The sequence below is a fragment of the Rissa tridactyla genome, chromosome 16 (genome assembly GCF_028500815.1).
Source record: "Rissa tridactyla isolate bRisTri1 chromosome 16, bRisTri1.patW.cur.20221130, whole genome shotgun sequence".
Taxonomy (NCBI): domain Eukaryota; kingdom Metazoa; phylum Chordata; class Aves; order Charadriiformes; family Laridae; genus Rissa; species Rissa tridactyla.
This window is the reverse complement of record NC_071481.1, coordinates 3539689-3563158: the sequence shown is the minus strand read 5'-3', so window position 1 is coordinate 3563158 and position 23470 is coordinate 3539689. Positions and strand designations below refer to the sequence as shown.

Here is a 23470-nt window from a genome sequence, read left to right as displayed (position 1 = left end):
CCTTTGTCTATTGCAACAGGCCCTGCTAAAAGGTTTATCCCCATCTTTCCTGGAGCCCCTTTAGGGAGCAGAAGGGGCTTTAGGGAGTGGAAGGGGCTCTAAGGTCTCCCCGGAGCCTTCTCTTCTCCAGGCTGAACCGCCCGAACTCCCTCAGCCTGTCCTCGCAGCAGGGGGGCTCCAGCCCTTGGACCATCTCTGTGGCCTCCTCTGGCCCCACTCCAACATGTTGGAGTCCCTGCTGATGGCAGGGGGGTTGGACTAGATGACCTTTAAAGGTCCTTTCCAACCCAAACTATTCTATGATTCTATAGATGACTTTTTTTTTTTTTCATTCTTTGTTTATAATTAGATTTGCTTGGGCAGACTCATGAAACTTCTACTTTAAAATTGCAAGTTGCTGTAATACCACATGGGGGACTTTCATGCTGCCTTAATTAAAATGCATAAATAAGGAGGCCTGTTTCTGTTACGTCTCCTTGAAATTGATAGAGAACAACAGGTTTTTTGAGAGGACAGTTAAAAGCAGAATATTTTACTGCTAAAATTTAGAGTAGATCTTTTCTTCTCTCTTTTTTTTTTTTCCTGATTTAGTAACATATGAACAAAATTATACCTAATCTGTTTTGTATCTGTCGTGCAGGTTTTGGGTATCAATCTGAGTTAGAGGCAAGAGTGGCTGAGGCTGCCAGAAGACAGTACAACAAGCTGAAAATGCAGACAAAAGCTGAAATCAGGCAAACTATTGATCGTTTACTAGTAGGAGACTTCATTGTAAGTTTTTGCCCCCAAAATGCTTATGTAGGCTTTTTTGACATATGTTTTAGGACTTGAAGCTCTAAAGAGTGAGGGTTTTTTGTCCATTTGTATGGTGTTCTTTTTAAGAAAGTGGAGAGTTTTACATGTGTTACTGTAGTATTCCTTTTGCTGTCAAACGATCTGTTTTTGTGGTGCAGACCTGCTGAGAATAATGTCAGAATAGTATTTTTCTATTCTTGACCCCATTACTGAGATGACTTCGTGCCAGTTTATTGGCTCCAGTGTGCATTGGAGCTCTGTTGTGTCAAACTTCCTAAATTTGTGTGTAACATATTTAAAGATTATATTTAAATTAAAAAATTATTCCACCTTCATTTGTTTTTTCTTATTCTTCAATTTTCAAGTAACATTAGTATATGTATCGGCATCATTAATCCCTAATGTGGAGTTAGCTATATTGATGCAAGATAGTTGTTTTATATCATTTTCAGTAAAATGAAAAAGTATTTGTTCTAAAAAAGTAATAGTTTGATGTTTGATGAAACAGTCTAGTGCGTGCTGTATTTATGGATAGCCTTGACGAGGATTTATCTGATCCAGTGCCATGTAAAAGGTAGATGCCTTCTCTCGGCTTGGAGATGGGGAGGCCCTCTGGAGAGGGCTATCGTAGCACGGGGCGTTTCACCTGCTGAAAATGTCTCTTCGTAATGGGAGTCTGTGGTTTAAAAAGCTGCCAAACTTTAGTATGCCTGAAGATGAGCGCTTCAGATGAAAAAGCAGCTAACTAGATTGATTTGTTTGACATGGCTTTTTATTATATCTTTTTTCTTATCGTATAGGAAAACAGCAAAAGCTGGACAGTGTGCCTTGATATTTCTGCCCCTCAGGTGATCTTTCCTGATGATTTCAAATTTGTGGATCCAGTGTTAGTTGTTGTAGATTTGGGAAGAATATTACTTACCAATTCTCAAGGTACGATCTAGAATTATTGCAGCTTTCCTTTTCTTTCCACCTTCTCCAGAAACCCTTTTGTCTGTGTAGAAAGTAGAGATGTGTTAAGAGTATTTCCCCTGTATATGCATAGAGTTTCACATAACAATTCCGCTATTATCAATAATTTTTTAATTAAGATTGATGTACGGTTTTAAAAATAACAGGGGAGGAGGGATGCAGTTTTTTTGATTTTGTTGGGGGTTTTGGGTTCTTTTAGGATTAACGTTTAAATTAAAGACTCCCCTGTGATATCTTGTGTCAGGCGCTTTGCCATAGATATGATTTTGGATATGATCAGGTAATGATGGGAAATGTCCAAGGAGGGGGAAGAATACTGTTGTTTATTTGGTTTGTTTACTATTAATTTTTAATCCACAGAGGAATCTAAAAGGAGTGCAGATACTTGTTCTTCAGAAGTCAATGAATTGAGTGATGAGGAATATAAAACGCCACTTGCAACTCCTCCCAATACTCCACCACCGGAATCTAACACTAATAGTGGCATCAAAATGTCTGAATTTACTGGAGTAGAAATAAGTGAAGAGCAGCTACAAGCACACTTAATGAGTAAAAAAATGTATGAGAGATACACGCTTTCATTTATGGACCTTCAGATCATGGTGGGCCGAGTGAAAGACAACTGGAAACATGTCCAAGATAGTGATGTGGGTCCAACTCACGTGGTAGAAAAATTCAACGTTCACCTGCAGTTGGAGCGCAGATTGATATACACGTCTGACCCAAAATACCCAGGAGCTGTCTTGTCTGGCACTCTGCCAGACTTGAAAATTCATATCAACGAAGACAAAATATTGGCTCTGAAGAACTGTTGTACGCAGCTAAGTACATCTGAAACTAAGTCTTCTGATGCCCTACATTTAGGGAAAGACAAGATTTTTGCAGAGGTAGACCAGCTTGGCAGTTTGCATGATTCTGTAATGAATCTAACACAGAGTGTTGTAATGCTGGAGCAACATACCAGGGAAGTTCTTGTTGAATCTCAGCTGCTTTTGGCTGAATTCAAAGTAAACTGTATGCAGTTGGGTGTTGAAAGTAATGGACGGTATATCTCTGTACTCAAGGTTTTTGGCACCAATGCCCATTTTGTGAAAAGGCCGTATGATGCGGAAGTGTCCCTGACTGTTCATGGCCTGTTACTGGTTGATACTATGCAAACATACGGAACAGATTTTGATCTTTTGATGGCTTCTCATAAGAATCTGAGTTTTGATGTGCCAACAGGAAGTCTTCGAGACAGTAGGGCTCAGTCTCCAGTTTACGGACCAAATGATGCACGTCCCATTGATGTAGCTAGTTTGTCAGAGAGATGCAGTACAGCCTCAAATATTTCATCTGCTAACAATGGAAAAGATCAGGAGTCCCTGATAAAATTAGAGTATCAGTTTGTGAGTGCCGAATGCCCATCAATGAATTTGGATAGCAGTCTGCAGGTGATCTCAGTACAGGTGAACAACCTGGATATCATCCTTAATCCAGAGACTATTGTTGAATTGATTGGGTTTCTGCAGAAATCTTTCCCGAAGGAGAAAGAAGATTCTAGTCCTCAGCCTTTAATAGCTGATTTGGAAAGAGACTGGAGGGAACAGGAAACCTTCCAGTCTACTTACGTACAGAATACCGAGGTAGCAGTTGATATCCACTGGTTAAATATACTCCTCCTCAGGACAGTTGGCATGACCAATGGAGAAAAATATGGCAGAAAAATTGCAACAGCCAGTATTGGTGGCACCAAAGTCAATGTCTCCATGTGTAGTAAATTTGATGTAAATGGCTCTCTTGGATGCCTTCACCTTATGGACCTAACACAAGATAGTGTTAAGAACCAGTATGTTGTCAGCATAGGGAATACAGGAAGGTATGAAGACCTCATTGGTGACGTAGATTACTTTGAGTCTTTATTCTTTAGGCTTGATGATGGAAATAGCCTTCCAGATGCTTTAAGTTTCACTTTTACAGAGAGGTCAAAAGAGGAATGTTCTCTCAACCTCAAAATGGCCTCCCTACACTACAACCACTCAGCTAAATTTTTGAAAGAACTGACTTTGTCAATGGATGAATTGGAAGAGAATTTCCGCAGCATGTTGAAAAGTGCAGCTTCAAAAGTTACTACAGTCTTGGCCACTAAAACTGCTGAATACAGTGAAATGGTTTCTTTGTTTGATACAGCACCACGATCAAGAGATGTTGCCAACTTAGAAGATAATGAAGGCTATGCATTAGGGTCACAGTCTCTCAAAACTGATACTATTAAGCTTATATTAAATGTAAACATTGAATCACCAATTGTCTCAATACCTCGAAAGCCTGGTAGCTCTGAACTGCTTGTAGGTCATCTAGGACAAATATCTATTCAGAATTTTGTACCAGGAGAAGATGAATCTACAAGCGATAGACTGCAAGTTGAAATTAAAGATATTAAAATGTATTCTTTAAATAGCAGTCAATTTACGAGCAAGAAGGAGCCTGCAAGTGAAATATCTCGTGGGCTGCATTCTTCGGGTCCTGCCAGTATTAATAGCCAGGAAGAACCCCTGTTTACTCGTCATGACTTCTTTGAATCGTTACATAAAGGCCATGGTATGTTAATCGGAGGGTTCTTAATTATTTTAATATGAGTAGTAGATGGTACTAAAAATGTGTATTAATCATAGGTCTGATTGTATATACTGTCTCGCCTGTCCTTCTGAAGTACGCTGCTCAGTTTTAATTGCAATGGACAAGTTATATTATTTACATTCATTTTAGTCCCCTAAGCAAAACCTCAATAGTGCCTTTCATGCAGAAATTTTAACAAAACATAGCCATATCTACTTATTTTAGCGTTGCTAAGAGATTCTGAGCAAGTTAAATAGCTACTATGTTATCTCTGCTGTACAGTCTTTATATATCAGTTATATTTTATATATCGGTTCACTTGTAATAATGTTGTTTTAATTTCATTTTCCCTTAACAGCTTTCCACATTCTGAACAACACAACCATCCAGTTTAAACTGGAAAAGATACCATTGGAGAGAGATTTGGATTTAACTTTTCCTCCGAGTAATGAAGACTTTGGAATATCAAGCATTATGAAGATTGAAGGGAAATTTGTGAACCCTCTTCAGGTATAGCAGTGTGGATTTTCCACTACCAATATAAAAGTACTTCCCTGCAGAGAAGATAAGTACAGAAGAATTGCTTTGCATCAGCTTGGCATAGGACCTCGTTCTGGACTATTTTTTTACATGTGGACAAACTTAAAATTTGTCTGGTTTGAAATTATTTCCACTTGTGAGTTTTAAAATACACGTACTGATTTTATTAAGATAGGGAGCTCTAACATGGTGATTGTTTCTTTTTTCTACATTGTAGGTGGTGTTAGCAAAACATGTGTATGAACAAGTCCTTCAGACTCTGGATAATTTAATTTACAGTGAAGACTTGAACAAGTTTCCAAGCACTTCTGTATCTTCAACTGGTCAGAGTTCTCCTTCAGCATCACTTCATAGTACAGGCACAGAATTCTCAAGTGAACGGAAGGAAAATGGCTTATTCAGCCATTCTAGTTTTAATTCTGTTCCAAACAAGTCGTTAGCTGTCAGGGAAACAAAATCTTTTACTCAGATTCAAGCAAACTTTCATATCTCAGAGCTCCAGGTTCAGTTAAGTGGTGATCTTACCCTTGGTGCACAAGGCCTTGTCAGCCTTAAGTTTCAGGATTTTGATGTTGAGTTTGCTAAAGATCATCCTCAGACTTTGTCTATTCAGATTGCCTTGCGGTCTCTGCTAATGGAAGATCTTCTGGAAAAAAACCCAGACTCTATGTATAAGAATCTCATGGTGTCCCGTGGAGCACCCAAGCCATCCAGTTTAGCACATAAGGAATATCTTTCACAGTCTTGTCCCTCCGTATCCAATGTAGAATATCCAGATATGCCACGTTCCCTGCCTTCCCATATGGAAGAAGCACCTAATGTCTTTCAGCTATACCAAAGACCAGTTTGTGCCTCTCGTAAGAAGCAAAAAGAAGATGCTGATTCTGAGTATCCTCTGACTCCACCTCCTTCTCCAACAGCAGACAGATCCAAGTTGCCCTGTGGAAAAAGTAACTTTGATGATTCATTAGTTCATATCAATATATTTCTAGTGGATAGGAAACATCCTGAATTTTCTTCTCACTATAACAAAATTAACCGTAGTGTAGATGTTGATTTTAATTGTCTAGATGTCTTAATAACTTTGCAAACTTGGGTAGTGATACTGGATTTCTTTGGGATTGGATCTACTGCTGATAACCATGCTATGAAGCTGCAACCTGAAGATACTCAGCAGACAATCAAATCAGAAATAAGTACCTTGTCAGCTTCTCCAGCCCAAGAGCCTGTAAACACTAAGCTGGATCTGAAGGTATACTTGAGATGCAAAATAGTAATTGGATTGTCTGTCATAAAACGTCTGGTTTATAGAAACTTAAGGTGATATTTAAATCAAATGTTCTATATTCTAGTGAGGTGTGTGCATAAATTGAGAAACTGTAGATTTAAAGAGTGTGTAGATGTAGTTAAAAAGTGCAGAGCTGCCTTGCTTTGTGACCCTCCTTAGACACGGGTGTGCCACTTGAAGGGAGGCTGAACTAGAATGCTCCATGTTCATCCAGTGGAGCTCTCATGGGTAGAATTTGACACCCAGCCCCCGCCCCATGCCCCATCCAGTCTGTTCTGTGCCCAAAAGTGTAAGTCTGGTGGGCAGTGACTGTTGCTTCCCTGGGGTGATGCAGGGGACAGACTAAATGTCTGTTACCTCTTAAAATGATAAGATTGCTTCAATATTAAAGACCTGGCATACTGAAATGGGCACTTTGCTGTTCTAGGTACTATGGAGTTTATTTTTTTTTTTAAAGTATATAGTTTTATAAATATATATACATATCCATGTCTATACATATGTATGTATAAACATGTATTTTTAAAAAAATAATTATGTGTATATATATAGTCTTTGTCCAGAGGTCCTGCAGCCTAACTTAAAAATGACAAGTCTTGAAAGGAAAAGGATGAAGACAGCAGTGCCAGGATTTGTTATCACATGATAATTCTAAATTGCTTGGGAGACCCATTAGTGTGCAAACAAGGAAGTAAAAAGGTTGCTTTCGTCCAGTGTCTCCCAAGCAGATAAGTCTTGTTTGCCGTGTATGTGTCACAGTGCAACTGTCCTGAAAAAAACTAACAAGAAGTTCCTGCTACGAAGTCGTATTGTTTAATACCAACCTGTTCCTTTTTGTTTGACCAGGTCCATTCTTTATCGTTAGTACTGAATAAGACGACCAGTGAGCTTGCGAAAGCCAGTGTGTCAAAACTTGCAGCTCACATGGAAGTGATTGGTGAGTAGGCGGCAGGGCTAAGGATGGGTGCAGTTTAAAACAAAAGGAGGCGTGCACTGGAGTTGTGATTTGACATGCTTTTGTTTTGGTGCTCCTTGGGTGGTTTGTGTGTTTGTTTCCTGAGGAAGGTGCACGTTCTGTTCCCACTGCTTCTTCCTCTGCTCTTTCAGGCTTCATTTTAAATCCTCGCATCCCTTCCAGTTGTCAAACCCTTTATCGTTTTTCTTGAGATTGGCTAGGATTTTAATACTTTACTTTCACGGACCATAACAATAGTGTATATTACAATTTTAGAGATAAAAAGTTCTATCTAAGTTTTCACAAATCAAAGTGCTGTGATCATGTACGTAAAGCATACAGTTATGTTTAGGTTAATAAAATCTTCGTAGCAGAAAGAGGAGATTTTCTTTGAATGTGAGGTTTGATGTTTGATTGAATGTTACTTATTTAGTTACTTGTAACAGGTTTATCCCACTAACAGAAACTTTTGGGGTTTAGCAACTTATCTGTGTTTGAGGATCCCAATTGTCTGTCTTTTGTTTTGCAGAGGGAGATTTAGCCCTGCAAGGAAGTATTGGAAGTATGTCCTTAAGTGATCTTACAGCTCATGGAGAATTTTACAGAGAACGTTTCACTACAAGTGGTGAAGAGGCACTTATTTTCCAAGTCTATAAGTATGAATTTAAATTTCTTGTTACTTGATATTAACACCATTAGCACCCCACCCCCAAACAAACCGAACCAAACAACTGTCAGGTCGGCGTGATTCTGCTTTGGACGCTTGTGACTTAGATGAGACTTCGAACCTTTTCAATCATAAATTTAGGATTTTTGCTTTTCTTCGTGCTTATCAGGAAAAATAGTTTTTTATTTCCCTCTAAAGCTGTTATTGAAAGTATTTAGGTGATGATTTGTTCCTAGATAAAATAGTATTTGTTTTTTAAAAGTAGGAAGAGGTTTTCAACTGATTAAATAGATCTTCCGTTGCTCCTTAATTTTGGAATTAAGGGTTTGCTTTTGTCATAGTGTACTCGAAGTTATTCAGCTTTGTGCAAAGCGGTACGTCTTATCCTGTGATGTTTCATGGTTTTCCACCCCTTCCTCCACCCACTAGAATTAATCAGATTAGAAATCACCCAAGCAATGTTATGGAACTAATTTCAAATGTAACAGCACACTCATTCTGGGTTGAATCTACATATTATCCTGCAGTAGAGTCCTTATAAGCTACCGTTCAGATGTATAATATCACCAAAGATGTATCTGTTAGATGTAGAGCTTAGAGGTACATCCTGAATGTAGAATTTTCCTGTTTGCTTAATTAAAACTCAGTAGCACTTAAATATGTGTAATTTAGGAATAATTAATAGAAAACCATTTTTTCACATTTATAATTGAAATAATTTTAATTTCTGTACTGTGAACATCAGTTAAATCCCCTATATTGTTATTTTGAACGCAAAAAAATGAATAGCCCTATTTGTCAAATGTAGCTAAGATAGCTAAATTTTCTTTTCAACTTTTATCATAGATATGGGAGGGCAGATCCGTTGCTGCAGAGGGAGTGTGATATTCGTGTCACTCTACGAATGGCATCTGTTCAGTATGTGCATACTCAGCGTTTCCAGGCAGAGGTGGTGTCTTTCATCCAACATTTTACTCAACTTCAAGATGTCTTGGGGCGGCAGAGAGCAGCGATTGAAGGACAAACAGTATGTCTGGGTTTTTTCTGTTCTTTCCTAGCCTTCTTTTGGAAGTTGAAGTGAAGTATAAAATTTATGGTAGTGCATCAACTCAGTGAGTTGAAATGATGGGAGGTTTTAGAGTTCTGATGTTAGTGGAGATGGCTCATACTCATTTTGTAGTTAAAAGACCTTATTTAGGACCATCCTTCTGCTATTTGAGAGTGCAGAATACCAAATTTGCACATTACTTGACACTTTGGCACCCGGATCCTGCCATATGCAGGTGTTTTCCTGTCTTTGTGATGCTGGACAAACAGGGCTCAAGATTTTATCTTGCCTCTTTCTCCACTGTTTGCCAGGTAGTTACAATACCTGAATAAGGACAACCAAGTGAGAAGTCCTTCTGTTCTACTCAGGTGTATGTCCTTGATTAAGTATGATGGCTGGTAGACAGAGAAAATCAGATGCTGAGCTTCAGTTATAGCCTATTTTGTACAAAACCTACTGCGGGAGGGTTTAATATAGTTAATAGTCTTGTTTAAAAAGTCGCTTCTCATAATGGGAAGAAAGACAGTTTATACTTGCATATATTAAAATACTTCATTGTGCATCAGTTAGGACGCTTGAATCTGATTTTGAAACGTGTTCTAAATTATGGGTTTTTTACCATGAGGAATTTTTCTTAAGTAATCTTTTCTTTAAGTCGTAGTGTCTGTTATGCCTCTTAGTTCAGTGGGGACTCCTGATTGCTGTGCTTGTTTCACAGGTGTGTGCTCTTTGCATCATTGTCTGTTTTAACTAGCCTTTATTCTCTGCCTAAAACAAGAGCTCTTCTCTTTTTTTTTGTGTAAAATTTTATCATGTCTTAATTTTGTAGATCAAGGAATAGTGTTCCTGAATTCAGTACTAATCAGTGTGAAATAATCACCCCACCCCTGCATTTTTTTTTAATGAATTTTTGCTCTTCTCAGGTACGAGATAAAGCACAGCGAGCCTCCCGAGTTCTTCTTGATATTGAGGCTGGTGCTCCTGTTCTGCTCATACCTGAAAGCTCAAAGTCTAACAGCCTTATTGTAGCTAATCTTGGAAAACTGAAAGTCAAGAACAGATTTCTGTTTGCGGGTATGCCGGGTACTTTTTCATTAAAGAACAAGGTAAGAAAATTACTTCTTAATTTAGCAGCTTGTGGTTTTTCTAGTTCTTGTGCATTTTATTTCTGTATCAAAATGGTAAATGATTCTTAGATTTTACTTTATATTTACACTTTGTACTACTGGTAGGGAAACAGTCCCTGGCAGTGTACTGGGCACTCCTGGGTCTGGTCCAATCTGCCGCTGATTGTGCCCAGCTGTGCCCTCCTGCGCCTGCACCTGGGCTTGCGTTCTGGACCTTCAGGGCAGAGCTGGGGGAGACAGTTCTGGGGAACTCGCTAGAACTGGCCTTGTTAGGAAGCAGGATCCAGGGGGATGTACACCTGGATGTGGGAGCATAATGAGCTTTCAGCTAACCCTGTTTGGTGGCTGCTTCAACTCTTCGCCAAACAAAATTTCAACAGCGTGAGTAGCAGAAAATAGAGATCTGTATTGGCTGAGAGTTGCTGGAACACACTGAATTGGTTTTAATTCCTTTTTTTTTTCTGCTCTTAATGAAACTGAGCAGTAGTTTAAACTGAGCATGTAGTTGCTTTTATTAGGTGAAACCTAATGAAAGGTTTCCAGCGAATGCTTGAGCCTGAGGCTAGGTACAGGGCAGGGAGTAGTTGGTGTTGCTGTTGAGAGATGCGGCCACAAAATTTGAGGTAAGGAAGATCTATCTTGGATGGCTTCTATATCTAACCTGTGGAACAAAATAGGTAGTTGTTCTGGGAACCTCCTAATCCCATTTTAAAGGGGGGCAGAAAGTAGGTGGACTGAATTGCTACAGCAGTTTTGTGGTGTGTCTTCTACCTCCATCTGCTTTGTATCTACCAATGTCTTTACTGTAAGGAAATAATTGGTCTGTAATATTGAGTGGTCCTGTGTAATCTAGTGTGCTGATTTATTTAAAGGTTTGTAAGTGGCAGATTCCGAAATTAATGTTAGAAGTTAAAGGATGTGTGCATAGTAATTGTATTTCAACTTAAAAATACTGTGTTATGCAGCACTGAAGGAATTTGGGGGTTTGAAATGGGATTGGGTGGGGGTTTCGGTTTTTTGTTTGGTTTTTTTTTTATTTTTTATCTGTCCTATGTTTATTTTTGAGGATCTGATTTTACAAGGCAATGCATACAAGGATCCAGTTTTATTTGAGGTATTTCATGTCTTTATAGTAATATTCAGGTGCTCCTCATTCATTTAAAAAAAAGGAAATTTTCTTGTGGAATTTAGCACTTTAGAAGTTCCTTTATACATTAAAAATTACGTTTCTGTTCTAAAGACTTTGCTGAATTCTGTAAGAACTGGATTTAAATTTGTTGTGGTGTGCTCTTTATGCATGTCTGACGAGCTGTTAATTTGGATTTCTTGCATAAATTCACAGATTTGTAGATGATGTGATGATTTTTCTTTGCATGTACTTTTCAGTCTTTACAGTATAAATTTAAATGCTAATGTCTTCAAATTTTTGATCTTAAAATCCTTGATCATGGCTGCAATTAATTTTTCCAATGAATAGTATTTAAAAACCAGATAAGGCAACTAAGATTAATAATTAAAAGCAGAAAGGAAAATTTATGAGTAAGGATTGTACAGTGACATCAGGAGCCGGATACAGAAAGGTGGGAAATGATAGTAACAAAGCTGCAGTCGTGGGTCAAGTGAGCGATCCCAGAGGAAGGGGAAGCGGGTCGCTAGAGCCAGATGAGCGTTACCTGCTAGGGCATGCGGAGCTCAGTAAAACTGAAACATGAGGTTAATAAATTTAAATCAGAATGGACTAAATGAACCCTGAAATTGGCTTCAGAGTATAAAGGTGCCTTGTAAACCTGTTCCGCTAGATACATTTTTGGGAGAATTAGTTCCTAATGTTGATGTGACTGTTTTACTAGCGAGCTATACCTTTTGCAGGTTTTTGATGGTAGACAGCATCATGAAGGTGGAAAAGCTTGTAAGATTTCCACTGGATGCGTGGTGATGAGGAAATGTCTAAATGTTATACACCAATATAAACGAGCTTTTCTTTTTTCACCTGTGGGGATTTTAACAATGAGGGTAGGGATTGATTCTATCTTGAGCTTAGCTACTGCAGAAAAATTTTAGGGCACGTTTTTGTATGATGACTGAAGTATTTAAAGTGCATAAAATGATAACTTCATGTATATACGTGTTTGTTCACATATTCTGATAAAATATTAAGTTGCCGACATGATCTTGCAGAAATCATGGCGTATGTTTTCATCATCTGAAGGCGTTCTGAAAAGCAGCTTTAAATATTTAACATGAAATGCTTGATATCTTGACAGTCTTGCCCCCTCTTTTGTATTAATTTCATTTACATGGGGGTTTTTTTCTTTGTTTTGTGCAAAACCCACTGGTTTTGAATTAATTTCTCATTGAAAAGATTTCACAGCTTTTTTGAAAACGGTGAAATAAACGTTTTATAAAAGGAAATGTTTTAATCTGCTGTTAAGGTTATAGGAAAAAAGTTTGGTCGTCTTTCTACAGTAAAAGATAGTGGCATTCAGATAAAATATTTAGGTTTTTGACAGGAATTTTTTGCAACTTTAACTGTGGTGAATCAGTTACTTAGAATTTAAATTACAAATCTATTGTTAATTACACAATTACTTTCATTAGCAGGATTCAGTTCAATTTTCATCTCCTGTGGGAACCCCGAAACATAACATGAAGAAAACAACAAGTGCTGAAGAATCAAAAGTAGCGATGGAAGGGTTGTTCATGAAGAAATCATCAGGAACAAACATTTCTCGACTGAAGAGCGAGCCTGTGCTGAATGCGTTGAGTAAGCCACAAGGGCAACAGTCAAAGCTCCCTGTCGTCCCAAACCCTGACAGCCCAGGTATGTGACAAATAATAGAAACCCCACAGAGCTGCTCTTTTTCCTTCTAAAATAATGGAGTGCAGTTTTTCTAGTATTTTGTGTGATACTGAAAAAGTAAGGCGCTGGGTCTAATGATTGTAGGTTTAAAAAGAAAGGACTTCTTAGTTTCAAGGTTGATTTTTGCAGCTTAAAAGATTGGGGAATTGTAGTTCAGGTTCTGGGCAAACAGTCCTGCAATTTGGGCATGTTTTGAGATACATATTCAAACATAAAGGGAATCTATTTGGACTCTTAATTAAGAGTTTATGTTTACCTGTGAATGAGCTTGGTATCTGGTAGTTACAGATATTGATGAGTGTCAATAAAAAAATTTACAAACAAACAAGCAAACAAAACCACAATAACTTCCAGGACAAAATAAATTTCTTTTTAAAGTAAGTTGCATTAGTTCTGTACAGATTCTTTTTTTTTTCTTTCTTAATATATTATTTCCTGTGCATTTGCAGAGGATCACATCTGCCTCTTAGACTGCATTGTGGTTGATCTGCAGGACATGGACATATTTGCTGCGGAAAGGTACCAGAGAGAGTATTCAAAGGCTGTGGAAGATACAAGTGCGGATTTGAGCTTTCCGTCCTACTTTGTGAGGCAGACAGGAGGAAGCCTATTAACAGAACCTTTCAGACTGAAGTTACAAGTAGAGAGAAACTTAGACAAGTGAGTTTAAACCAGTGGCTTAGATGCCCTTTATTATATCTTAAAAATATTGCCTGCTGTGTTGCAGCACCTTGCAATACTGAGGTTTTTTCCTTTGTTGCAGAGAGCTGAGTCATGCAGTTGCAGACATATCGATACATGGCAACCTGTCATCGGTCCATTGCTCTCTGGACTTGAATAAGTACAAACTGATCCGTGGACTGCTGGAGAACAACCTTGGGGAGCCGATAGAAGAGTTCATGCGGCCTTACGATTTGCAGGATCCAAGAATCCATGTAAGAGGAGCTGTATGTCTTGAAATGTCTGGGGGTTTTGCTGATTAGGCTAAATATCTGTTATTTTCTTGTAGTTTACTAGGTGAACTGGTAGATTTAAAAAACAAAAAAGAAAATTTAGGTAGACAAACAACAAGGGGACTGTTTTGTCTGGAGGCACACGTGTGAATTCAGGTTTGTCTCAGCAATACCATTGCCCTTCCAGGTGTATCTTACTTCTATGGTTGCTTCATGTTTCTATGTTTGTTAGTTCAGTTTACTTCTGCTTAAATATATCGGTGGGAAAAAAAGTTAACAAAGCTATGAAAACTGTACCTTTTTTTCTGAGGCATTTAAGCCGATCTGCTATTGCAGTATATTATTGGTACATTAGAAAGATGAAGATTTTTCCATTTGCATGGAGCTTTTTGGAGGGACTTGAAGGTTATCTTGTAGTCATGTGCAGGGTGATGATTCCTTTCCCTTGGTGTCTAGGGCATTCCTAAAGACTTATGAGATTGTGGAATGTGTTTTTAACTTTGTGTTAAAAGCCCTCTTTTTCTCCTATAAATCTGAAAGAAGAATTTCAGTATTAAAAGCTTTACAGCAGAACTGAGCCTTTTTTTTTTGAGCAGGTTCTCAAGCATCGCCTATTTGGCTGTTGTCAAATACTGTCCTTTCAGGAAAAGTGTGGGCAGCATCTGGAAATAATATTTATCCTTATTACTGGGAAGGGAAGCTGTTGAACAATCTTTGCTTAAGAAGTAAATATGTGACCACAGCAGGGGGGAAAATGGCTAGAAGCATCTAGGATTCTCTTTAAGAGAGGAGAGAATGGGTGAAGTTCTCCTAATAGAAGTATGCTCTTCATGTCAGGCTTTTCACCTAAAATAAAATAAAAAAATAAAAAAAAGCTTTAAGTTTTAGAAACTACAAATCTGAATGTATCTGAAACAGTTTGAAAGAATTGTCGGCTGTTTGGTTTTTTTTGGAGGGGGAATGATGACAGCGTCATTTTATTTAAGAACAAAGAAACTATAGAACAGTAGTGTGAAAAAGGATTAATAAACATTTTTCAAGTTGAAGGCTACACTGTTGTGAAATGTAACTTTTTGCCAGCAATGGTTAATGAAACTCTTTGAAGGAGAAAGCCACTGCAGTTGTTTGCATTTGTCTGAAATAACCAAATTTAATTTGGGAATGAGAGTTAAACATGCTCTTAAAAAGAATGTTGGTGTTTTCCACTTTCAGACAGTTTTGAGTGGAGAAGTGTATACTTCCATGTCATTCCTCATTGACATGGTTAATGTGAGTCTGGAACTGATGGATCCAAAAGGAAAAGATGGCTGCAGCTCTTTAGCCAGGTAGGAATTTTGTTACTGAGTACCTTATGCTGAATACTGTGCTCATATGAGAGATTATAGGACAGGAATTAACATACTACATGAGGTTATGGTTTAATAATGCGATGAAATAGAATTTCTTAGAAATAGAGTCCAAATTGAGAGTTTTAGCTGATCTGAAAGATGCAAGGGAATGACACTGTTCAGAAGATGACATCTGCGTCTTTCAAGTTGTCCTTGAAATTGCAGTTCAGTTGACAATCAGTGGACTTGCCCAAGACATGGTATTCTAATTAAGAAAATGTTGAGGGGTAATCTTAAAAAAACAGATTTCTGCTGTGCTGTTTTGTGTGGTTTTTTTAAGCTAGAAGGTTCTATATCAGTGGAAAATATTATTACATACAGTATAGATATACTTCCTATCTTGGTGACATGAGATATGTTTACAGTTGTTTTAGAAAATATGTAAAAGAAAGATATAAGCTGTATACCATGCATACTTTTAAAAAAAGTGACTTCTAGAAATAAATGAGCTACAAGACTCTTAAATGTATTGGTTTCCTTTTTATTTGCCTAGGTTTGATTTTAAGAAATCCAAGTTGCTTTTTGAAAGCTCTTCAAATGGAACCAAGTCTGTAAATTTGGTCTCTCATTCCATGATGGCATTTGACACACGTTACGCTGGACAGAAGTCTGCTGCAGGCACCCCAAATGTGTTTAACTGCATTTTTCAGTCATCAAAGAATACTAGTAGTCCAGGAGCAATCCAGATTGAGTTGCACTTCAGGTTGGTCATTTTGAGATTTATCTGTTTGCTTGTTTTTGATAAGGTCATACTCGATCAGGATTGTCTTGTGTTTAGTACAGCTGTTATTAATGTAGATAAACTTGCTGGCATTGTATTTACAAGTGAAGACGTTTTTGGGGTTGTCAGTGGTACCCGATAGATTGAAATCTGCAGTTATTAATTAACCGAAGGTTGATGGATTTTTATTTTTGTTTTCCCTTGTTGCAATAAAAAAAATAGGTTTGAATGTGTAATGTATCAGATGAAGTTCTGGTCTATTAAAATCAGTAGTGCTTAAAGCTTGATAAGTTTGGCCTTGTAGTTTGCCTAAAACCATATTGTGGAATTTTTAATATAAGTTGTGCAAAAGCTGTTTTCCAGTAGGTGTCAGACTTGCCTTTCTGAGAGAATCAGATAAATACAGAAATGGCACCTCTTTCAAAAAACAATCTCTACATTCTTTTCTGTATTCTATCCTACCCTGTTTGTTTTTCCTTATCCAAGTTTCTTGGAGTGCTTAAAGGCATCACAGTGGATATCTGTTTTGTTCTAATTTAATATTGAAAATGGGAATATAAAGTATAATGTTGGTATTTACCCAAGGTTAAGCGTCGCTTTATGGGTTCACGCTGGGAGTGAAGTGAGATGACTAGGGACGTTGCTTTCACTTTTGATCAGGCTCACTGACCAAACCCAGCTTTCTAACGCTTTTCTAAGTATGATACCTTCTGAAGCGGTTGCAGGAGTAACGTAGAAAAAAATCTGTGGACTATTATAGTCCAATAGGAAATCTTGAAGGCATTTGTTCATAAAAAACAAGCAAACAAACTTTAGGCAATTGAGGGAAACTTCAATAATGCGTGATGGTTTTAAGTACTTAATAAGTTTGTGACACCAAGATTTTGATTTGAATAAAACTGAAAAAATATTTTCATGTAACTGCTGATCCAGTGTCTGCCTAGACTGGAGGTTGGTTTGCACAGTGTAGCCTAGTCTGGTTTATGAGTGATAGTTTCAGGAATTTTCTTCCCAACTGTTGCGCTTTTAAATGTTAGCCACATAAGCATGTGTTACGTTTTTAGTGGTGAGAGCATCCTTGGCACTAGATGTAAGCTTTTGCGGAGCTCAGTGATAGTGTTATACTGGCTCATGCCTTTTGGAAATATCCTGGAGAGCCGGGGAGGGTTAAAGGCTTTTACTATTGGAAGCAGTGCGGGCAGGCTGCTTCTCACAAAGGAATTACAGCTCTTTAGAGGTTTTATGGTTCAGAATGTGTTGGATATAAAATTGTTTCATGGTATTTAAGCACTTAGATTATTTTCCAGTTAGCATGACCAAATAAAATTGGTATTCCAGATCACGGAGCCAAACGCTTTAATCCCTCCTAGCCAGATATTCAAAATGTGATGCTAAAAGTTCAGTAAGGCTAGCATTTTTTCGGAATGACAAAGAAGCTTCCTGTGCTGCAAAATGCTGTCAGGGTGTGAGAGGAAACACATTGTATGTCTAATCTTCTAGAGGGATATGGAGCCAGGTCTAAATTTCACACGCAGTCTGTTAGATTTGATACCGACCAGATGTAAAAGAATAATAAAAAGAGCAGTTTTAAAATTTGAGACTTTGCAAAATAATATCAATAATTTAAATGTATTAAAGGAGCTTTTATAATTTAATGTCTTGTTACATAGTTTTTCAATTCATCTTTTGTATCATTACAGCTTAGAATTCATGCAGTTAAGATCTGTTGGGTTTCTGTGGGTACAACAACTCGATGAATTTCAATCTGTTTAAATATATATATGTATATGTATTTTAAAGGCCAGACACTCTGTAAACTAAGTGTATCCCTGTAAAGTTCTGTATGGTTCTTACTTGCTAGATACTGGTAGTTTTCTGCATCATTTTAAATGTACACAAGATGTAAAGTTTATATGTATGCTTCTCTCTTCTTAAAAGGTCTACTAAGGATTCCTCCAGTTTCACAGTTGTTCTGAACAATCTTCGTGTATTTCTAATATTTGACTGGTTGTTACTTGTTCATGACTTTTTATGTACTCCTGGAGATACCAAAAAGCGGGAAAATCACCTTTCTTGCCGGCAACGCACTTACAGCAGTGACGCAACTGTAGTTCCAAAAACAGTGAAAAGTGGAGTAGTTACAAAACGTTCATCGCTACATGTGTCTACAGAAAAACAACTGGAAGTTAAGGTTAATGTGACAGGTAAACGTATTCTTCTGTGGTGCTTTTTTAGAAGGTTTTCTGATTAAAAGCCGTGTTGTGCTAGTGGAAAAAAGGTCCTTTAAAGGACAGAAAATCAAGAAACCTGCTACAAATGCTTAAAATACCTTAATGCCGTTTCCAATTGCCGTGTTTGTTATTTGTCATTTTGTTTTGTTAAGGAACTGAATTTGTGGTTGTTGAAGACATGTCTTGTTTTGATACCAATGCCATTATTTTGAAGGGGACTACTGTTCTCACGTACAAGCCCAAGCTGTTAGATCGTCCTTTCTCTGGTAGTTTGTTTGGCATTGAGGTAAGAAGAATACATTTGCTTTTGTAAAACATCTAAAATTAGAGGAGCTTGTGAAGATAGTTTACTATAAATATATATACAACAGGAGTATAGTAAAGTAAAGAAGAGGCTGTGCAGAGATGTGGTAAATCCTAAATGGTTGTTGCAGACCAAAGGACAAAGCATTTTCCATATCTGTGATAGGCAGAGCAGTGGAATTAAGTTTAGCAGTAAAGGGAATATTTGGTTGCATATCAGAATCTCTTTTCCTGAACTTACAGCATAGCTGCGCCCTGGAATAAATTGTCTGGAAAGATTTTGGAATGTCTGCCGTCTTAAAGTTTACATAGGAATTGTCTGTAGAGAACAGTTTGGCTATAGTTCATGTTTTGTGATAGTCAGTCTTTGAGGTTCTTGCCAGGCTTGTTCTCTTGGTTCCTAATTTTTTCTAAACCCATTTTTCGATTTTTAGGTTTTTTCATGCCGGTTAGGAAATGAGCAAGAGACCGCACTGTCAATTATTGATCCAGTAGAAATTCAGATGGAACTTGTTGGGAATGCTTCCTACCCAAGAGGTTCAGGGCTGTTGGATGCTTTCAATAGCGAAGATTTTCCTCCTATTCTAGAGGTAATATTAAAGGCCTGAATAAACTGTTTGCAATAGAGGATACGACATCATGATCTAGCACAGGTTTTTTATTATGTCCAAGGATTCAATAGAATACTTTCAAATGCATAAAAAAAGAACAAGGTACATTTTTCCAGAAGTGGAAAAGGCAAAGAAACAAGCATGCAGAAAATGCTCGTAGTGGTAACGAGGGAGTGATTTCTGGGATATATTCTAGAGATTAATAATGGGGGGGAAAAAAGTGAGTTGATGAAGTGGGCATTTTAGTATGTTACTAATAACGGAAAGAAAAAGGTTAATTTTCTGTATCTCATTGTTAGTGTTTATTAAAGGGAAAGTCTGTTTAGAGACTTCTTTTTAGCATTATACCAAAGGAAAACTTTTTTTTTTTTTCTGATAGATGCTTTTAAAGTTTTTTTGGTTAGTAAAGTTTGGTAATTTTATTACTGGAGCTTTAAAACAATGTGGGCATCAGGGTTTAATATTAAATTTTGTCTTCCTTTGGGAAAAGCTTTGTAAGTATCCCAAGTATATAAGAAAAACATGTAGAAAAGGGTAAGTGAATCTTATTTTTTAATTTTCATTTAGATTCAATTGCAAGCACTGGATATCAGACTGTCATACAATGATGTTCAACTGTTCTTGGCAATTGCAAAGTCAATTCCTCAACAGACGAGTGCAGCTCTGCCTGACTCAGCTGCGTCGATTGCTGAAAATACTGCAAATCCTTCCGGTTTAGCACTGGTGAATGAGACTTCCTCCTCGACACATGAAAACAGAGATACATCCAAACGTGTGTTGGATCCTGTTCTTGGTATGTTTTTAACTTTTGGAGTAAAGCCATTTGTTACATCTAAATGAGGTTTCTGCAGTGTGAAGCTAGACTTAGTGCTTAAGACAGAAGATGTTGCTATATTCATCGTGTAAAACCCTTGGTTGATTTGAATTATTTGACAATAGCATTATACTGATGACACTATAAAAAAAAAAGTAGATTTGTTTTTTGTTTTTTTCTGCTTGTAGTATGACAGTGGGTGGTTTCATAGCAAGTTTTATTTAGCATCACGTGTCATTGTAAAGCGTCATGATGGAGTACTTCTTAGGTGGCAAACTTTTAAAGGGGGAGAGGGTCCACCTCTTCAAACTCATTAAAGTGATAGTGAAACGGAAACCATCATAATTACTAGTTATCTCTTTATGTCTAGCAATCTTTTGTTTTGGTGTCATTGCTTTTTTACGAACTAAAAATTGTGTGTGCTCAGAACCACTGCCTGACAATAATGAGGAAATACACAGTAGTGAAAAAGGTTTTTTTCTCTCTCTGCTTCTGCACTTGAGAGCCATCGGGGGAGTTCAAAGTGAATAAGTGATTGTCTTCTGAATGAAGGGTTGGTTTACAAAAAAAGTTTTAGTCCAAACTGAAATTCATGGAGTACGTTGACTCCCTGTAGGAGAATAAAAATAACCCATGTATTCTAGAATGTAAACATTATGGGTTGGGGGTTTGGTTTTGGGGTTTTTTTTGGTAAAAGCAGTGCTGAATCATATGCTTTTTCTACAGTTGCAATCTTAAACAAACAAAACGCCATTTTTCATACAGATGTATCTTAATTTTAGAAATGAAAACAAGTAGATAACTGTCAAGGACTTATGATTGCTTAACTGTTCAATTACAGAGGTACAGCTGGCTCGCCTCCAGGAGTTGGGATTCAGTATGGAAGACTGTCGTAAAGCTCTTTTGATCTGCCAAGGTAACTTCAAATATTCTTAGTTGGTCTTGCAAATTGTTCATGTTGCCTACCTTGCAATTAAGTAAAAACTTCCAGACTGTAAGGTAGCTGATGCACAGGCAGTATTTCCTTCTCTTCTTTACTTTGGCTCTGTGTTGGTGTATAATCTTAGAGAATACTCATTTTTCTGTTCTGGTAGTGTGTAGAACCCACCCTCCAAAGATTGTTTTGCCTTTTGGGATGTCATATGTGGAGTGTTTGAATGTATTTTTGTTTGGGGCTTTGGGTTGTGTTTGTTTTTTTTCTTCTATGGTATACCTATTTCTTGCTGTTATCCATCGCATTCTCTTTAGAGCACGTTTTTATCTCGCCCTTTCTGAATCATGTATTTTACCTACTTCTACACCCAATATATGAAAAGAAGGTGAAAATTTAACACAAGTGATTCTTTTTCTTTAGCACTGTCATGTTTCCCACCTTATTATAGGCACTCACAATATTAATATAGTATTAATAATTATTATTATAATATATATTATATTGCCAGTTGTTTTGCAAATTTCAAAACACATTTCTTATTCTTAGAAAAGACCAATGTATTTATAGTCTTTTCATATTTATGGTATTAAATAGGTCACATTCAAGGTGCTGTTGGTGTGTTGCTATACTTCTTAAGAGAGAGGGAATTAGTTTGCTTCCGTATCCTTTGTAAATAAGTATATTTCATTGAGAAAGTAGATGATGATTGATTGGTTTTTTTTGGTTTTATCTATCAAGGTGACTTGAAAAAAGCAGCGAGTTGGTTATTTAAGAATGCTGAACCTTTGAAATCGGTTTCCCAGACCTCTTCTGGTCGAGACAGCCAAGGGCTTGTGCCTTTTCAGTTCATCTCTGGAGTGGAAATAAAAGCAGAAAGTATATGCATTTGCTTTATTGATGACTGCATGGACTGTGATGTTCCCCTGGCTGAGTTAACCTTTTCACGTGAGTGTCTTGTTTTGCTGAGTGAGTTGCATAAAATGACTGTCGGTTACTGCGTATGTTCAGCACCATGCTCTGCTTTCTTAGGAGTTGGGAAATTTCAGCTAATGGTGTTTTGGTGGTGGTGATTGTGTGGGGTTTGGGGCTTTTTTGGGTTCTTGTTGTTTGTTTGTTTTTATTTTTTGTTTATTTGTTTTAACTTTTAAGAAGATTATAGTCTTTGTACGGTTAAGATTCTGGTTTCCCCTTTATACGTCACATAACAAATGGAATCGGTCCTGAGCAGAACCCTGGGGAGGCTCCATGTTGTAATGCATGGCTGTGTAACTGTTATTTGAAAAGTATTATGATATGCTTTTTGTACCATTTCAACGTAAAAGACAAGACAAAACCTTCCATTGCTTACCTAACAGTTCACAAAATCAGGAAACTTGGTTGTTTTTCATTAATATAATTTTCACTTCTTTTTTTTTTTTTTCCAGGTTTGAATTTTCTCCAACATTTGAGAGCCAACCCTGAGGGCTACGCTCGTTTTACCCTCTCTGGAGATTATTACAATCGTGAGCTTTCAGGTGAAATAATGAGGGGTTTGTTGTTTATTTAAGTTGAGGAAAACAGCCTTGGCATACTACAGTAGCCTGAAACTAGCTGTCTCTCTATTCACTTCTCTTTTTTAGTATTTAATTGTTTTGATGCATTCAGTTTGTTACTTACTTCAGGAAGGAAGAGCATTTTGAGGGTAGGCGATTAGACTGAAGACAATGGATTAATATAAGATGACCATCATAATTTACGTATTTTAGATATAAAAAAGCAAGTTACTCCTCAATGCAGGTCAGACACTGACGACAGAAACAGTCTAGTTGTGTGTTTTCTCTGAAATGAGAAACTAAATGTTCTGTTTTAAAATTAGCGCCAACAATCTCAGAAACTATCTGTCAATAACAAGGTAGGTTTTTTTGGTTTTAAAAATAAGTAGGGTGATTTTTTTTAAATAGGTTTTAGACCTTTGTCTTTTGTGAAACTGAATTGTAGGCCAACTTACGTATAATTGTGTGAAAATAATTTTCAAAACTATTTCAGAGAACTTAGTTCCAGCTAACTTCATTATGAAGCTGTAATTGCCTTCTAATGCTTTCCTCAGGATTAAAATATTTCTGCAAGGCCCTACATATAGCGTACACTGGTTCAAACGGAGGAGCTGGAGCAACTTTGAATTAGCTAGCGAATTAAATCTGTAGGCTTACAAGTTCGTCTTGAACACAGATTGAAAGTAAAGGATCTCATTATTAAAATTACATTATTAAATACTTAGGTATGTAAACAGCATTCTGATGTGGCCTTCAAGTGTGTAATGCATGTGACATTTTCTGTTTGTTCTCAGGCTGGGAGCCATTTATTGAGCCATGGCCGTGTTCAGTTTCTTGGCAACAACAAGCTTCGAGCCGCCTCCACCCTTCCCGACTGAAGCTGGAAGTAAAGGCTGAAGAGCGTTTGGATATAAACATTACCTCTGTCTTCATAGGTATGTAGGAATATTCCCCGAGAGCATCACTATACAGTCTAATTTTCACTGTACTAAAAATGACAGACATTGCTAATTGAGTCCTGCTGGTGTCCCAGAGATGGAGGGAGGGATATTTGGCACAAGTCCCTACATACTTCACATGAGATTGTACACAGGTGTGCATTTCGGCAGCCTGTATTTTATCAGATACTGTGA

The 23470-nt window shown here is 37.4% G+C and overlaps 1 protein-coding gene across 4 annotated transcripts in view; it reads left to right on the top strand.

Moving 5' to 3' along the window:
- VPS13D (vacuolar protein sorting 13 homolog D) overlaps positions 1-23470 on the top strand; it is a 100884-nt gene that overhangs the window by 14641 nt on the left and 62773 nt on the right. For 2 of the 4 annotated variants that reach the window (XM_054222709.1, XM_054222713.1), the window contains exons 17-38: positions 641-771; positions 1596-1728; positions 2128-4347; positions 4724-4875; positions 5123-6157; positions 7040-7130; positions 7678-7804; positions 8662-8842; positions 9787-9969; positions 12592-12811; positions 13300-13510; positions 13614-13785; positions 15016-15128; positions 15685-15894; positions 17851-18116; positions 18296-18429; positions 18881-19036; positions 19625-19850; positions 20713-20787; positions 21544-21750; positions 22230-22319; positions 23132-23272. In XM_054222709.1, the coding sequence (XP_054078684.1) occupies positions 641-771; positions 1596-1728; positions 2128-4347; positions 4724-4875; positions 5123-6157; positions 7040-7130; positions 7678-7804; positions 8662-8842; positions 9787-9969; positions 12592-12811; positions 13300-13510; positions 13614-13785; positions 15016-15128; positions 15685-15894; positions 17851-18116; positions 18296-18429; positions 18881-19036; positions 19625-19850; positions 20713-20787; positions 21544-21750; positions 22230-22319; positions 23132-23272 (6474 nt within the window). Of the gene's footprint in view, positions 1-640; positions 772-1595; positions 1729-2127; positions 4348-4723; positions 4876-5122; positions 6158-7039; positions 7131-7677; positions 7805-8661; positions 8843-9786; positions 9970-12588; positions 12812-13299; positions 13511-13613; positions 13786-15015; positions 15129-15684; positions 15895-17850; positions 18117-18295; positions 18430-18880; positions 19037-19624; positions 19851-20712; positions 20788-21543; positions 21751-22229; positions 22320-23131; positions 23273-23470 lie in introns of all 4 variants that reach the window. The other 2 variants (XM_054222708.1, XM_054222712.1) reach the window with 1 other exon arrangement.